Source organism: Mirounga angustirostris, unplaced genomic scaffold (genome assembly GCF_029215605.1).
Source record: "Mirounga angustirostris isolate CCGP_5_RB_7025 unplaced genomic scaffold, mMirAng1.0.hap1 SCAF_1, whole genome shotgun sequence".
Lineage (NCBI taxonomy): Eukaryota > Metazoa > Chordata > Mammalia > Carnivora > Phocidae > Mirounga > Mirounga angustirostris.
The window spans coordinates 148,333,314-148,351,110 of record NW_026991709.1 but is presented as its reverse complement, the minus strand read 5'-3'; the positions used below and the strand labels follow the sequence as shown (position 1 = coordinate 148,351,110).

The 17,797-nt window shown below is 48.8% G+C and overlaps 1 protein-coding gene across 1 annotated transcript; it reads right to left on the bottom strand.

The window, feature by feature from the left end:
• Nucleotides 1-2,099: 2,099 nt before the first annotated feature.
• On the bottom strand, nt 2,100-16,404 carry CX3CR1 (C-X3-C motif chemokine receptor 1). The gene is made up of 2 exons (XM_045863743.2): nt 16,321-16,404; nt 2,100-5,057 (listed from the first exon to the last, which is right to left on the bottom strand). The coding sequence occupies exon 2, from the start codon at nt 5,046-5,048 to the stop codon at nt 3,978-3,980; it is 1,071 nt and encodes a 356-aa protein (XP_045719699.2). The 5' UTR covers nt 5,049-5,057; nt 16,321-16,404; the 3' UTR covers nt 2,100-3,977.
• Between the last annotated feature and the right edge of the window lie 1,393 nt (nt 16,405-17,797).

Sequence of the window (17,797 nt, the reverse complement as noted above, 5' to 3'; positions counted from 1 at the left end):
TTCTTCAGCTTTCTTGGTGGCAACATCCTTGCGAAGCCAACTTCTCCCTCAGATGATCATTTGATGAGCATGAATAAGCCTAAAGTGGGTAGGATTATTTGGAAAGGGCTGGGCACTTTCCCCAGGGTGTGGCCATCCCTGGACAGTGGCCCTACTCGACTAAGGCTCCGCCTACCAACCCATATCCTGTTTATAGATTTGCCTATGGTAATCCTGGGATCCTTGCTGATGAATGTCTGTTTACCCTCTTCATTAGAGATACTGATGTCACAGAATAGCTGTCGCCGAAAGCTGCCCCACCCAGGCTGCATCTGTCATTGTGAGTGGATTGAGTCTGTTAAACTTGGCATTCTGGAGGGCAGACATCCCCTCCCTGCCTGTCTTCCACCTGCAGACCTTCCTTCTGGATTTTTTTTCCATGCTCACCTGCGTTCTCTGCTCTTGGAGGCAGGGTTGGTCTGTATTTTTTTTCCAGCTTTATTGAGATATAATTGATATATGACATTGTGTAAGTTTAAGGTGTACAATGTAGTGATTTTATATATGTATATGTTACAAAATGATTACCACAAAAAGGTTAGTTTAGACATTTATCACCTCACATAGTTACAATTTTGTGTGTGCAGGATCAGAATTTTTTAAAATCTACTCTCTTAGCAACTTTTAAATATACAATACAACATTGTTAACTACAGTTATCACAGGATTGGTGTCTATTTATATCAAGATGAGAAAAAAATCAGTAGATTGAGAGTCAAGGGATCTACCTCTTTCATTAATTTCCTGCGTGATCTTGGACCAGCCTCCAGCCCCATCTGGGTCTCCTGTCCCTCATCGGTGCTACAGTTCTGTGACTCTGGGACTAAGGAGAATAAGAAGGCAAGGACAAGATAGTATGAGTTTCTTTGCTGGGAAAGGTTCAATTTAAGAAAAAGGAGAAGAAGAAGGGAAAAACCAAAAATAGTCACCACCATTTATTTGAGCTTGCTTTGCCAGGCCTACACTGTGAGCATTGTGAAGGTAATCTTCCTAAATCCTCACAATAATCCTAGGAGGAGGGTACTACTTTTATTCTTATTTTTCAATTGAGGAAACTGAGCCTCAGAGATGTCAAGTAACTTGCCCAAGGTCACAGAGTTAACATGTTGGGACTCAATCACAGATCTCTCTCTGCTTTTGGAGTCCACCATTTCCCTCTGCTTTTGGGAAGCCCGGAACTCAGAAGCAGTACTGGGTCTGATCCAGCTGTGCTCTTAGGGCCAACTGTCTTTTTCAAATGTGCCTTCCTTTATTTAGCCACCAACATCATTGCTATTTAGGGTTTTTCAATGAACTTCCCTATTTCCTCCCTATTCTGTCTTATTCAGCAAAATGAATGAGTGAATGTTTCTTATGACACAAATTTAATTTTCATTTAGAAATGAAAGTGCTTTGTCTCTCTACTTTTGTTTTTCAAGCCAAAAGAATTTTTCCCTCTTTTCTTGGGAGTCCAGAAATAAGTTAAAATTTAATTAAAAGTTTTATGATTCAACAGTTGCAATGAGGTTCAAGTGATAATGGAACAAACTTGTGGATAGCCTGAGGAGAATGTGCCCCTCTGTTAGTTGTTTGAGCCAACGTTCCAGGAGAGTCTCCCCACCCACTCTGCTCCTAATGCCTTTCACTATTCACACACTTTTCCCAGATCTTAAGATCCCCATGCCCTCACACACCTCCTTTACGTATGACATTCACTGAGCCTAGAATGCCATCCCTTCCTTTACCTGGAGAGCTCCTTACCCTTAAAGACTCAGGTCCGACTGCTCTTGTGTGACCAATTAATGCAGAGTATGTTTATTTGTTTACTTCTCTGTTCTGCACTTGAATGTTAAATCAGTGAGGGCAGAGGCCTGGCCTCACTCATCTTTGGAACCACTCTGGATCTGAGTCCACATAATGCATATAATATATGCCCAATAACAATTTCATAATAATTTTGTGTGTATGTGTCCAAAGCCAAACGTTTCCTGTGCGCTTTGTCCCAGTTACCCCCATGATGAGGAATTTATCTAAAGGAAATCACTGAAGAGAAGACAGGGAATTACACAGACAGAAGTGCTGTAAATATGTATTTGCTAAATATTGGAAACAAGCTTATCAACAGGATAATGGTGAGTAAATTACAGTACACAATCTTGATGGAACATGATTCATTCTCTCATTGATTAAACCAACATACTGACTGCCAAGGGGGTGTCGGAAATACAGCAGTGAGTCAGATGCCTTCAATGAGTACACAACCTGGCAGAGACTTCTAGAGCCATCATAACAAAACTATACAGAAACAGAGAACTATTTGGGGCCTAATGTTAAGAGAAAAATAGCATATTACAAAACAGTCTGTACATGATGCTTTCAACTCTAAACATGTGAAAGTGTGAACAAGTTCTTGGTGGGCAAATGAAGGTATTGCATGTTTAGGTTATAGGTGACATTCTCTTTAGCTTTAATACAATTGTTTTTCAAGCTCTGAAGTATTAGACCAACCCAGAAGTCTACTGAAAAGGGGGAAAAATCTGCTCCTAGGGCCCTGGCTCTCCAGGTTGGCAATGGCATGAATGATGGGGGTTCTCTCCAGATGGGCAGGGGCTTGCCACGAAACAATTGGAAAGGCACATTCAAGGCAGTCTGGAGGGCTGGGTCAGGGAGGACTGGCAATCTGTATATGTAGGAGTGTCCACTGAGTGCCACTGTAAGAACCAGCCTCCTCTGTATCTGAGCTACATCAAACAGCAGAGCCAAGGCTCTGCCAACATTCCCCCTTAAGCACTGTGCCAAATGCGGGGGGGGGGGGGGGGAAGCTGAAGTCTGAGAATCAGATAAGAGGGTTGGGACCTGTAAGAATTGGTGGCTGGTTCCTCATGCTGGAAAGGATGCTCCTTATGTGAAAAATACCATTATCTCCATTCTATAGATGAGGAAGCTGAAGCTGGTCTGGTTCCAGGCTACCCAGCAGGCCAAGTGATGAACTGGGATTGGAAACCGTCTTTTCTCAGTTTGGGCCAGGGTTCTTTCTACTTATCTCCCTGGTCCTGGAAGTAGGTGATGATGCATAAGGCTGGATGGAAGAGACCTGGCTGGCTGAGAGGCTGGATTCTTCTGGGAAGGGGAAGAAACGGGGAATCTGCTGGTGGGACTGCATAATGGAGAGTCTCAAATTTGATGCAGTAGGCACTGGGCAACCATTGTAGGTTTGGGGGCATGATAGAAAGGGGTTTCAGGGAGAGGGCGTTGGCAGTGTGTGCTGGCTGGTGTGATCAGTGAGGAGGCTGGCCCAGACACATGGTAAGGTTGGTGGGCAGCTCTTGTTCTGTCAGATCTAAACAGCACCCGCCCCTCCAGTTTCTTGGAAATATGTCTTCCCGCACCTCTAACCATGAGATTGGAATGGAAGCTGCCATCTTATCTATTCTCTCCCCTTGGATATAACCTGGTCCAGGGATGGACATCTGATCCAAACACGGTCAATGAGAGCCCTTCCCTGGGAATTTTAACCTTGAGGCCAGAGAAGGATGGGTTTCAGTCCCTCACTATTGGCTAAGCTGTGTCTGGAAGCTCTGTCACCCCTCAGAGATTTGAGAGCCAGAGAGGAAATTCTAGCTGGACTCAAGCCCTAGTTTCTACTTTGAGGGAGGGCTCGGCCACCCTCTTGTTCATGCCACCATGTGAATAATACTTCCCACCTCCTCTTTAGCTAAGCTAGTCTGAGTTGAATTTTTATCATTTGTAAACAAAAAGTCCTGACATTTGCAGTTAGAGACGTACCTCCCCTTTATCATTCAAATCTTGGCAGAATTCTCAAAAATGCTTTAGGGTTGTTTTGGAGCATTCGGTTCATCATTTCTTGCATGTAAGAAACAAAAGAGTCTGTCCTCATTATTCAGTGTCAAGCTCAGGAACTCCAGGCTCTCTGTGGGAATAAAGCTTTGGGTATCCCTTCAGAGAATGATGGACCCATCGCCATCACTGGTGTGGTGAGTAAAATTGCTGCTCAGAATGCTTTCCCGCCTGCTCGTTTGCGATTCAGTCGGGGAGAAACTGACGTGGACAGGACGACCACACAGGACAGCCAGACATTTCCTATACAAGTGGTAAAGGTATCTTCTGAACTTCTCTCCAGCAAATGCGTATATAAAGGGATTGAGGCAACAGTGGATAAACGCAATTGTCTCGGTCACACTGAGGGCCAACCTCAGATCCCTCTTCATGTCACAACTGGGAAAGAAGTCATAGAGATTAAGTGTCTCTAAGAAAATCATGATGTTGTAGGGTGTCCAGAAGAGGAAAAACATGATGACCACCAGAAAGATCAGTTTAATGGCTTTGGCTTTCTTGTGGTTCTTACAGGAAAACAGTGTCTGCATGATTCTGATGTAACAGTAACTCATAATGAGCAGGGGGAGCAGGAAGCCAAGCAAATTTGCTTCCACGTTGCGGAGCACAGGCCAGAGTTCCTGCAGGACCTCAGGGTAGTCACCGAGGCATTCATTTTCTTTTTGTTTTGTGAACATGAACTGAGGTGCTGCCACCAAGATGGCTGCCGCCCAGACGCCTAGGCTGATGGTGACGCCATGCTGCACAGTCCGGTTGTGCATGGAGTTGGCTGCCAGGACAATGGCCAGGTACCTATCAATGCTGATGACAGTGATGAAGAATATGCCTCCAAAAAAGCCGATGAAGAAGAAGGCGGTGGTGAGTTTGCACACAGCGTTGTGAAGGCCTTGTTCACTTATCAGGTAGTGAGTCCAGAAGGGTAAGGTGGCTACAAAGAGCAGATCAGACAAGGCCAGATTCAGGAGGTAAATGTCGGTGATACTCTTGGGCTTCCGGCTGTTGGTGAGGGCAAACACCACCAGCAAATTTCCCAGCAGGCCAAAGGCAAAGACAAGGGAGTAGAGTATGGACAGGAAGACGGTCCCAAAGGCCACGATGTCCCCCATATCACAGGCTTCAGCAGACTCATCATACTCAAAGTATTCTAAAATTGATTCAGGGGAGTGGGTGGGCATGGTGAGGGCCTGGATCAGGAAGGAAAACAAGTAACAGCATTAGTTCTCAGAGAAACAAAGTTGGGATTGTATCTGGCCCCATACATAAGCAAGGCTGGAAGGAACAAATATTGGTTGGGTGCCTAACCAATACACTTCCCAATGTCACGCACTTCATCTTGTTTAATCTCCACAATAGACTCTTGATGGAGGCTATAACAGATTCCTCTGACAGAAGAGGAAACCAGGTCTCTGAGAGGTTCAGAGATTTGCCCAGAGCTACACAGTGAATGGCTCAGCTAGCATTTGAATCTAGACCTTTTGAAGCTTGAGACAGATCTTTTCTTTGATTTTCAAACATGTATCCAAAAGGTTGACCAGTGTGTGGATAGTGGGAGAGAGGACTATGGGTGTGGAGAAGAGGGGGTAGGATGGTAGGGGGGTGCAGCCATAATTCACATGTCTAGTCCAAACTTCGCTGAAGCAATTCTCCAACTCTTTCCTTATTCCCACCTCCTTTACCCTCTGGATCCCAATTTCTCCTGCAGGAGGCTGAGATTGAAGAGAGAGGTCTCAGACACTCTTCAGACACACAGAGCCCTGAGCAGACCTGTACCCAGAAGTCCCTCATCTTTGTTTTTGAGAACCCTTTCTCTTTCTCTTGGAACCAACAGGTCCTTCTCTTCCTTAAGGGATAAGACACAGAGTCATACACTCTAAAGTGACCACCTTGTCTTGGTTTGCCCAAGACTTTCTGGTTTTAGCACCCAAAGTTGGAAACCCCTCAGTTCTAAGTAGACAGCCATGGATGGCCATCCCACAAATCCAAGTGAAGAGAGAGGAGTGTTGCCATTGCCATCATAGGGCCTCTGCTGTTATGAAAGGACTGATTGATCCTGTATGGGGGATCATGCTCAGTTAGCCTGCTGTACTGGGCCCAGGTGGCTAATTTATCCCATAATTACCAGTGCTGCACTCACTGTGGCCTGGCGATTCATAAGAATTTTGTTTCTTCGGAACAAAAATTGAAAGACAAGACATTTCTGCACAGGTAGAGAAGTAACACTTGTCCCCTTCTCCCTTGACCTCCCCAGCCAGGACTCGTTTGTCACTGCAGAGGCTACAAGGGCAACCCTTTCACTCTGGCCTGCTGGGGCCTCCTCCTCTTCCTTGTGATGCCACAGACAGGCCCCCGAAAACCCCCAAGTATGTTCAGAGCACACCTCCTGGTTGTTGCTGCCTCCCTCCCACCACAACTAAAAACAAAGTACACACCTCTTTAACCAAGGGAGTTTTCACACCTCACTGCATCCTTTTCATTCTGGTTTTACCAAGACTGTGTCTCTGCCAAGGTGAGGGCCCACCCTTCCAGCCAGGGCTTTGCTTCTCCCTTCTCAGCCTCTGCTTTGTGTTCTGGCCCATCTCTGCATCTTCCCCAAATTCTTCCAGCATGAAGTTGGTTAAGCCTTTCTGACCTGGGCATCTCAGGCTGGGATGGAGTGCCCAACCCCCAGGGAGAGTGTATGCTTTCTTTGTTTTAAGCCGCACCCCCCCTTTCCTCAGAGATGAACCTCTACTTGTGACCCTAATCAATAATATTTAATTTAACCACATAAAATGGCTGATGTGCTATCCCTTTTGAGCTACACAAGTGTCAGTTTCAAATGGTTCAAGCTGAGATATGGGGAGACGGGGACATTCCTACTCCGTGCACGTGGCTTATGGTAGCAGCCCATCTTCCCAGATGCGCAGTTGTGTGAGAGTGGAAATAGTCAAGCCCTCAGTGATCATAAGTTAGGGAACCTGAGCTACCACCCTCTTCCTTCTCCATTTTCCCCCAGTGAAAGGAGCTGACACAGTTGGCCTTGAGAGGAGGTCAAGGACAAGGAAGATTGCGTGGTATCTCTTCATACCTATGCTCAGTCCTGTGGCCCAGGAACTTTGTGCTGGTGCATTGGCTTGATTTTGCCAAAGCTGCATGGCGTAGGTTTAATTTCCACTCCTGGCACTGTGCCTTATACATAGGGACCTCCTCTAAATCTTCCAGCAGGTGTCCCTGGGTCACCGAGGAGGGAGAACAGGGAGGTGGGCAGACTCGGGCTATCCCGTGGCTGAATCTCATGTCTGTTTCTCTGGCCAAGTGACCCTGGGTGAACTTGGAACCTCTGAGTCTGACATTCCTCATCTGCAAGACTGAGACTCATTCTCATGTCTGCCCACAGTGCTGTTCTGAGGACAGCACCTGGCACGGTGTGTTGCACACAGCAGGCACTTAATAAATGCTTTTGGTGAGGAAGCAGAAACATTTCAGACCTTTGCAATCATCCAGTTTGCCTGTGAACTCTTGTGTTGTTCACTCCCACCCGAGGTATTGGTCTGTAAAGTTGGTTTTATTTTTTTCCCTGAAATAAAAAATATTTTCTTTTCAGGGTTTTTTTTTGGGGGGGGGGGATGTAGGGGAGTAAAAAAAGCATACCTTTACTGAGTTTTTACTCAGCTGTTAGGCTCATTGCTAAACACTTATCACCTATTTTGGGAAAAACATTCATGAATTGCCTTGAAGTTTTAAAAATAAAAATAAAAATATAATATGAGTTATATGAAAAATTAAAATAAATAAGTAAGTAAATAGTCTAATATGATAACCAGCACATAGTACATGCTCAAGAAATGGTAGCCAACACATAACAGGATACTTCTCTCTGCTTTATGGGCAAGTAGATGCACTCAGAGAGGGTGAGTAACTTGCTCAAGGCAACACAGCTGGCATGTGGCAGGGCTACTGTTTGGGCCCATGTGTGGCCAGGCTGTCTGCCCTGCCCAAGACTGGGAGTTCCTGAGAGAGGAACAGGGTCTCCTTCAGCTCTGCAGACTGGTGTTCAACAGAGGGAGAGGCCTGGCCCTAAGCCAATGCCACAGGAATATTTGCAGGAGGGTAAATACTGTCTCCTAGACTTTCATTCCAAATTGCTCTGTGGGAGGAATAGTGACAGTGGCCTTTCGATTGTCCGGTTCCCAGAGGTGCCCATAGGGCACCCGGATGTCCTTCCTGATCCTGGGCCAGGGGCCCTTGCTTGAACTCTGGATGCTTAGTGGATGCCTAGTGTGTTGAATGAAGGAATGAATGAGTGAGCGAATGAATGAATGGAGGGCATACAGAAACAGAAGTGCCACTTTGGCCACCCTTGGAGAGCCCTTGGAGACAAGCCCAGACCCACCAGCTCTCCAGGCTCAGAAATCACAGCTGCCTGCGGCCGCAGACTCTTCTGTGCTGGTGTCAGGGCCCAGCCCTGCCTCCCTGCGGCGCAGCTCGGGGTGGCCCAGGTTTCTATGCAGTCTGAGCCCGCGGGCCAGTCTGAACCCAGCTTTGCTGGCTGAGAAGCCCAGAGCATGCGAGGGCACCATTTACATCAGAAACCTGACAGCCAGGAAGGACGTCACTGAATTATGCCGCTGAACTGGACAGCCTGATCAAAGGAGGGACCTTTTTAGGAACGGTGGGTCTGAGCTCGGTGGTCCTCTTATTATTTCTGGGTCCTCTGAGATGTCCCATGATTGGGAGACAAGCCTAACAATGGGGCCTTCTGGCAGCAGATGGGAGCAGGGCCAGTCCTTGAGGGCGGTCTTCCGGGCAGGCTGAAGGGCCACCAGGGATCTGATTGGCTGGACACCGGCTTTCCTGGCCCCTGAGGACAGCAGGGACCAAGCGCAGGAATCCGAGGAGATTAGCCTTCTTTGCAGGGCCTCCTCGGCTGAGTCTCATACAGATGGGGATTCCAGAGGAGAGATGCATGCCGGATGAGCTGAGGGCCGTGGCAAGAACAGAAACCGCTCCAGGCTGTTCTCAGTTCTCCTCAGCCTCTTGTCCCCTCAGTCAAGGTTTACCAAATGCTGTTGAACTGCAAGAGTTTGAGCTGAGCCCAGAAGCAGAGCTTTGAGTGCACATGGGTTGCATACTCCAGTAGAAACAAACCTGCTCGATCAACTCACTCGCTCGCCTCCCATCTCCGATCCTGCTCTGCTTCCTCCGGCCCACTTCCTTTTCTCAGGCCTGCTCATTTATATTTCAACTTTTTTGGGGTCATCATTTACCCATTGTTTCCAATCAGCTTCCCTGTTCTCTACTTCCCTTTTCATTTAAACAGCCCGGGTCCACTTTCCTATTCTGTCCCACATCCTTTTTGGGCTGCTTCCCCCATCTTTGGCTTCACATCCTGCTTATTGTCTGCTAGACCCAGTGCGTCCTTTTTTGTTTTCTGTTGGTTTGTTTTTCCCTCTTTGCTCTCTGCTTATGGCTTTTTAGACCCCTGAGTGAAGACCGGGTTTGAGGTTCTGTTGGTTTCTAATGCCAAGAAAAGTGTGGTTGAATGCTTTTCCTTTGCAAAGGAAATTAGAGGATGGTAAAGATTGCTTGAGCCCTGACCCCAACGTTCTGCATGGGGGTGCCACCATGCTGAAAATGTCCCAGAGCCTGAAGCTGTCCTCGGAAAGCCCAGTGTGGAAGAAGAGGAAGCTACCATTCTCGGGTGCCCCCTGAGTGCCCCGCTCCATACACAAGACCCTATTTCATTCCTTTGACAACCCCCCATGAGAATGGTTGTCCTTCCTGTACGACTGAACCAACAGCAGCTCTGAGAGATCCGGGAAACTCGTTCAAGGAGCAACAGAGCCAGGATTTCAGCCCACATGAGCCTCTCCACAGAGCCACGCTCCCTGCACGGCACCAGGCTCTCCCTCTTGGAGCAGAAGTCTGCAGCTTAACGCACACCACTTCTCTAGATCTAGAACTGAGAAATAGCAGACTCAGCACCCCCTGGAAAGAATATGACCCATGATGCCAGCCTGAACACTTGTCCTGCATTTTTCCCCTCTGGACTCAGAACCCACAAGACCCTGAGGGGAAAGGCAGGAAGTCGGGAGATGAAGGTGTGGGGGGGGATATTCACGACCTCCAGCCTCCACCAGGGGGTCCTCACTGCCAGACCCCCGGAATCTAGCTCTCATCAATGCTGGTGAAGAAATCTGGAATCCTTTTCTCTGGAGAAGAAGAGGCTGAAGGCTGTAGGGTCGGCTTATTTCCTGCCTTCAAATATATGGTGACGCAGTACCCTTCTCATGCAGAGTACGGAGAAAAGTACGCAATTGTTGAGTCACTGTATGGTACGCCTGAAATTCATATAACACTGTATGGTAACCATACTGGAATTAAAATAAAAAGTTAACAAAAAAAGGGTGATGCTCTTCTGAGCCGTGTGCTTCACAGAGGCCCACACATCCCACAGATGGCTGGGAGGCCCTGGGCAGCTCACTCTGGCTCTGCCTCAGTTTCCTCATATGTGAAATGAAAGCATCAGACCGGACAGACCCTAAGGGCCTGGCCAGTCTGGCGCACTTAAGTTTCCAACAAGAACCAAACTCAAGCACAACATGAGTCCTGGGTCAGGGAGAGCATGGCCTAGTGTCAAGAGAAGTGGCTGCTCATGAACATGAATCTTCTGGGCTGGCAGCCTGCCAGCATCCAGGTGGGGTTCTGTTTGGAGACAGAGAGCTGGGTCAGTTGACTGTGGTCCTAACAAGTCTTGGGCTTCACTTTGCCCTGGATAGGAGGCTTTTGGGTCTGGGCCCAAGCCTACACCCTCAGCTGTTTGGGCGCCAGAGTCTTACCAGGTCCTGATGGTTTTCCCATTTACAGGGACGGCTAACTTTCTGAGACACCCTGTGGGATGCAGGGAGAGGTGAGGATGTGAAGGCAAAAGAGGGGCATATGGAGGGGACCCGAATTGCACACAGAGGAGCTCTAAGGGCACATTTTACACCTTGTAGCCCCTACCCTGTGCAGGTGACCCGAGTGGCCCTCTCTACGTCAGCAAGCAGCCCACCTGAAACAACACAGCCTCACCCACCCACCAGCATTTGGACCGGCCACACGGATGCCCCTCCAAGACCAGCAGCAGGAGAAAACAACCCTGAGGCTGCTCGGTGAGCCGACCTTTCACGGAAGCCGCCGTGGGTCTGGGTTTGACGCGTCTCCCTCTCGTTTCCTCTTCCAAGTACACTATGCCATTTTCTTATCTCCGCCACACTGTGAGGTTCTGAAAGGAAATGCTTTAGGACTTTTGTCTAGTAACTGAGGAAGAGGTGGATTTTAAAGTAATTATTAACTAAGCCAATATCTGTTATGTATATTAACCATATGCTTGTGTAAGGACAAAAAAAATTGTGCGTAAGAGGTTTACTTCTCCCCCTTGAAAGTAAGGGATGAGATTCTCCTTTGCCTCCTCCTTCCTAGGATGCTTGCTTTAGAAAACTTGTCACTGGAAGTACATTCTCCACTCTGAAATGTAGGTATGTGTCCTTTTGAAAATGTGATCACCTCTTTTGTCAGCTTTATGACCCAGGAATCTTTCTCAAGGACCTGGGGGCCTTCTCTTTGAAAAGCAAACATCAAGAATCAGCACCCTTGGGGCACCTGGGTGGCTCAGTCGGTTAAGCATCTGCCTTCAGCTCAGGTCATGATCCTGGGGCCCTGGAATCGAGCCCCATGTCAGGCTCCCTGCTCAGCGGGGAGTCTGCCTCTCCCTCTCCCACTCCCCCTCCTTGCGTTCTCTCTCAAATAAATAAAATCTTAAAAAAAAAAAAAAAAGAATTAGTGCCCCTGTCACCCAGTTTCTGTGGAAGAGTAGGTGGGTGCCTTGCTCCAAGTTACAAAAATACTTCCCGTCATAAAGATATGAGTCTATTTCTTCTCGGGATGAAGCCAATCAGCTAACACAGATGGTCACCCCAGTTACCATGGTAAAGTTAGGATGTGTGTGACTGTCGAGTTCTCTCGAGTGAGGACTAGGTATGTGTCTCTCACGTTAGGGACTGTATCTGCTTGGCTGTGTAAAGAGGTAGGATTTTTCCCCCCATCTCTGCAATCTCTTAGCAGATTGCCCGAGATGGGCATCACATTCTGGTTTCATGCCTAGTTAATAATAAAGATGTCTTCTTTCTCTATTATCTCTGTGAGAGGTTTTTCTGGGTTGGAGATCTTATTTTTAATTTTATTTCTGCAACACTAGGCTCTGTGCTCCATTTGGTGGAGGTAAAAATGGCTAAGATACAGTCTTTAAGTTGCTGTTAATGTTCAGTAACAGAATATAAGAAAAGTTAGGGGAAACCCAAGGATTGGATCATTTAAGCTGAGTCTTAAAGCTGGGGGTTTCTTCCAGGTAGACTAATGTGGAGGTGGGAAGCGGGGTGGGGGTATTGAAGCCAAAGGCACTGGAAGGTCTGAGCACAGGGATGTTTTCCAGGGTCAAGACTCTGCAGAGGGGGTGTGAGGGAATATACTAGAAACAGATGGAAGTGAGGATGGTGGGGTTAGAAGGGGCCGGCATGCTCCTGGAGCCTTCATGGAAGTCGAGTTTAGTCTGTGTGGAGGGTTCAGGAAAAGATGCAGAGAGAGCAAGGGCCGAGAAGACAGAAGAGAGGTGAACAGAGGGTCCTCAAATTCCATGCTAAGGAACTGTAGGAGAATTATAAGACTTTGAAAGAGAGGGGAAATTCCTGGGTGTCCTGGCTAGCACACCCTTCTGGGCTACCTCCCCTTTCATTTTCTGGCCTACATACAGCTCTCTAAGTTCAGGATACTGATAGCAATGCAATAATCTTGTTTGCAGAAATAGAAACTGTGTCTGGTGGAGACGTGCTTGATAACTGCCCTTGTGGTTATGGACCAATTTTGCATGTATCTGTATGTTCTCCCAGTGTTTCTGAAAGTATCTCATCCACGCTACTGCGGTGGCTGGTGTCTGCTCACTGCCATTGCTGAACAGATGGGCACCGTGTGAGCGTTCCACGGTGATCTCTTCCACTGTTGATGCACGCCTGGGTGGCTTTCGGCCCGGGGCCGCTGTGGACAACACCGTCACGAACAGTGGTGTGTGTGCATTTACATCTCCCACAGCATGGATGCATTTTAAAAATGCAGACCCAAAAGCAGACCTACTGTGTGAATGCATGCCTACGAAGGTCAAAAACCAGTAACGATGATGCATATTATTTTGGGATGCATATCTAAGGGGTAGAACTCTAAGGATGAGTAAGGAAGCGGTGACTTCTGGGAGGGCGGGGTGGCAGTCAGGAAGGGACGTAAGGGAGGCTGCTGGGGGCCGGCCTGGGTTTCTCCTGCTGTCTGGCTGGTGGTTGGTTGGGTGGCAGGTTGATTTATAAGTTGTTAATCTGCCCACTGTTCTTTGAGTGTGCCATATTTCACAATGAACATAGGTTTAAGGAAAGGGATAAAGAGGGCCTGCAAAATTTCTTTTTTGATATTTAAAGAGGGGTTCCTGGTGGCTCAGTCAGTTGATTTTGGCTCAGGTCATGATCTCGGGGTCGTGAGATCGAGCCTCACGTCAGGCTCTGCACTCAGTGCGGAGTCTGCTTGAGATTCTCTCTCTCTCTCAAATAAATAATAAATAAATAAATAAATAAATAAATAAATAAATAAATAAAATCTTAAAAAATAAAATAAAATCTATATATAATATATAATATAAAAATATATATTTATAGAGATGTGATATAGGTTTTCTTCCCTACAAAGATGCATAACCCCAAAGAGTTGCTCTTTGGCCAGATCAGAAGAGGGGGTAGTTGAAGCCCGACTGGGGCAGCCCCCGGGGCAGCCGGTGCATTCTGAGCCCCCACGGCGGGCGCGCAGGATCAGGACTCAGCTGGAAGCCCCAGCTTTGGTGCTCCTGGGCAGAGTGGGTGAGGCCAGCCCTTGGAACCCCTGGATTGTGCCGCTGGGACTTGGAGCCAGTGCCCGGAAAAGCCAGCAGAGACCGGGCCTGTGCGCCCCCTCCTCGTCCCTGGAACCCGCTGTGGGACCGCAGGGGTTGCCTTCCCTGTCCAGCTCAGCTGCTGTGGGTGCTGACTCTGGCCCTCTCCGAGGGGGAATCTGTGTGCCTGAGTGAAACAGGGGTAGCCGAGGACTCTGTTCTGGGTCAGAGGTCTGGCCAGGGAGGGGAGGGGGTAGCTGAATGTCCCAGACCCTGAGAAGGAGGGTCTTTGAGGCCAGGGTCTCTGGAGTGGGACCATACCTGATATTGCTGCCCTTCCACAGCCCGGCCACGGTGGAAGGGGGTGGGTGGGGAGTGGAAGCTGGTTTTGACTTGGGTGGGCTCTGGCAGACCCCTTCTCCCTGCCCCTCCCAACCTCATTTGAACGTGGTTAGTGGTCTTAAGGTACACAAACCTTCCGATCTTCAGCTTCCCACAATGACAACACATATTGTTTATTAAGCACCAAACATGGCCAGACAGTGCGGTCAGAACTTTATCTACCTTGCCCGTAATTCTCACAGATATTCAACCTATACCCATCACTCGGCTTCAGCGATGACTAGTATTTATTTTACAGCAGGACCTGAGGCGTAGCAAGGTCAAGTGCAGAGCCAAGCCTTCATTCCAAAGCCAAGTTCCCTCTCCCACCCACTGTGAAGCGGAGACAGTGACACTTGTGGAACCTGGCTTAGGGTATGGTCAGCATGTGGCTGACACACAGTCCCGGCTCCCTTCTGGGGGGTGTGGGCAAGAGCCACATCCTGCCCTGCATCCCTGTGTGAAAATGAAGCCAAGCCAAGAGGCAGGCAAAGGTTGTAAATCCGAACCAGCTCGCATGCACACGGACACACACACACCCACACACACCCACACACACACCCACACGCAGTGGTGCCCAGTGGCCACCTACCTCCTCTCATAGAACCCAGTCCCCTCCAGGCACCCCTGGGCATGGGATGACCTGCCCCTGAGCAGACCCTGGAAGCTCCGCAGAAGCTTCACCAGGAAGCTAACTTCCTTCCTTCCTTCAGATTTTATTTATTTATTTGAAAGAGGGAAGAGAGAGAGCACGCTGAGTAGGGGCAGGAACAGAGGGGGAAGGAGAGGGACAAGCAGATTGTACTGAGCGTGGAGCCCGCCATGGGGCTGGATCTCACGACCCTGAGATCATGACCTGGGCCCAAACCAAGAGGCTCAACCGACTGAGCCACCCGGGGGGCTCCGCCAGGAAGCTTTCTTGTATGCTTCTCACACAATCCAGTCTTCTTTTCTCCTTTAGGTTCAACTTTTTTCTACCTTGAGTTATCTATCTAAAGTATTTGAAAAAGAAAATGAACTTTTTGGGGGGAGGGGAAATCCTAAAACTCCCTGGCTTCTCTCTGAGCTCAGCTGAGAACCTACAGAGCAGAGACTGTGGAATCTGTCAGGCTGAGATGGCCAGATAAAGGTCAAGCAAGGAGAAATGAGAGGCCCTGTCAGTCCTTGCCTGGGTCCTCCATGTAGTTCCTCCTCTCATACACCCATGCGTGTGTCCTCTCTGAATTCCTGAGACTGTTTTCCCATGACACAAACCTTCTGAGCCCGTGTCCTCACAATGATTATAACAGCATATATTAATAGTGGACATCGAATTTGTGTTGGCAATTTATTCATTAAAATAGTTGTCATTGTAAATGCAATAGGTGCTCTTTGTAACAAATGTAGGTGGCACAAAAAAAGCATGGAAAGAAAAGGAAAAACAACATAGAAGCGAACGATCTACCATCCAACTTCCCAGAATCAACCACAGCGAGCTTTCTGCCTTTTCCCGTGAAATCACTCTGCGTGTTTTTATATTTATATTAAGTGTAGTTATATTTACATTTAAGATGCAAGTGTTATATTAAACCATTTTTATTATAAAATTTTCAAACATAAATAAAAGCAGAGAACACCACCAGGCGCGCACCACATAGCTTCAATTAGCAACTAATGGTCACGATTTCATCTATTCCCCACTCTGTGTCTTACTAGATTATTTCAAAATAAATCCAGGTGTCATACCATTTCACCCATAAACAGGTAAGTATGAGTCTCCAAAAGAATAAGAACTCTTTTTAAACAAAATAGTAACTTTGATACTATTTCTCACTTTAAGAAGTTACTAAATCCTCACGGTCATCCAGATGCACTTTCAAATGATGATTCTTTCAGGTAATACCTACCCATGAACGTTCTCCATGCCCCTAACATGTAATTACTGTTGCTTCTAATCGTATCCCATGTCGAGTGCATCCAAGATGGTCTAATCACCCACCGCCCGGCACCCCTCAAGCCCCTTGGACATTAGGCTGCAACAGCTTTGGGAAAACGGTCTCTCTTGTTAGCGTGGAAAGCAAACCAGCATCTGCACCCACCATGACCTCTGACCATGGTGCCCCGCCCCGCAAGCCCACAGGTGCTGGCAAGTTCCCTGCTCCTACCTGGGCCGGGCCTGGGAAGGAAACCTCCGGACGTGACAATCAGCCACCCCGTCCCACTGTCTCTGTCTCTGTCACAGAGTATTTCCCTCTCCCTCCCTCTGAGAGCATCTTTATTTGCCAAGTTAGCCAATAGTAGTGGGTTTCCTGTGAGGTCGACTATCTTTAGATGTTGGCGCAGTCAAGCGCAGAAGCTCCAGGCTGGAGACCATCGGATGGCAGGAGGGTTTGAATGCACAAACCTGGAGGACAGAGCCACGGTGGGGGTGGGGGGTGTGGGTCTGCCCCCCACAGCTTGGAGGAAGTGAGGATGTGGAGGCTGTGTTTTTGCCCCCTTCGGGGGAGGCCAGGGAACAGTGCAGTTCTCAGGAACCACTAACGCCCACTGAACCTCAGTTTTCCTGCCTGTAAAAAGGGGCCCACAGCACTCACCAGGCTGCATTGGCATGCAGATGAGATGAACTACAGCTTCTCTCTTCAAAGGACAGTCCCAGGTACTGGGAGCTTACTATAAATGCAGCCCCTGGGGCTCCGCCACTGAACGAGACTCTGCATTTTGATGAAATTCTTAGGAGATTGATCAGTACATGAATTTTGAGATGCGTTGGCACAAAAAGCACTTAGTGAGTACCGGGCACCTGGTAGGTGCTTCCAAACTTTTTACTCCTAGCCTCCCTCCTCCAAGGCGTTTGGCGACTCCCCTATACCCTCCGGTCAAGCCTAAGGTCCGTGTCTCCTGGGCACAGGCTTCACCCACAAACTGGCTCAGACTCGTTCCCCGCTGTCTCCCCCAGGCCACGCTGTTCCTGACTCCTCCAGGCCGAGTCCCTGCTCCCTGCCCCGGCCAGCCTGCTCCCTCTCTGCAGCTCGAACCTCCACCACCGTGGTCTCACTGCCTTCCCACCACTTCCTTGCCTGCCTGGCTCACCCACAAGGCAAACACTACTTCTGATGGCTCCCTCTCCTGGGGCCTACCCTGGGTCTAGCACCCCTGGCACACATTTATTAGAGGGTCAGGGACTCCTCCAAGGCCTTCCTGGCTCCTCACTGCCCGTCTTGCAGCCTGCTCGCCGGCACCACTGTGGCTCCCGTAGCTGTGTCTTCCCGCGGGCAGGGCTGTCCTGCGTGCTCCCCACCGGCTCTCCTCCTACGTCCTGGCGGCCAGGACAGAGCTGTGGGTGGGACTGCAGTGTCCCGGGCTGGGCGACCTGCTGGCGTTTGAGGAAGTCTGTGGTCGGTTTCCCTTCTTCCGGCCAGGAGCCTGCAGCACCCCTTCCTCATCTCTACCCCACAGCCACCTGTCCCAGGGCCCACCCAGTGGGGCCAGCTGCTTCAGCTTCCCTTTGCCTGCTGGAGACCCCCCTCCTGCTTCTCTGAATGCTCCTCTCTGGGATCCTGCCAAGGCGCTCTCTCTTCCAGTCACACAGTCTTCCTGGACAACCTCATCCACTGCCCTGTTATCCTCATCAGCTGTCCTGTC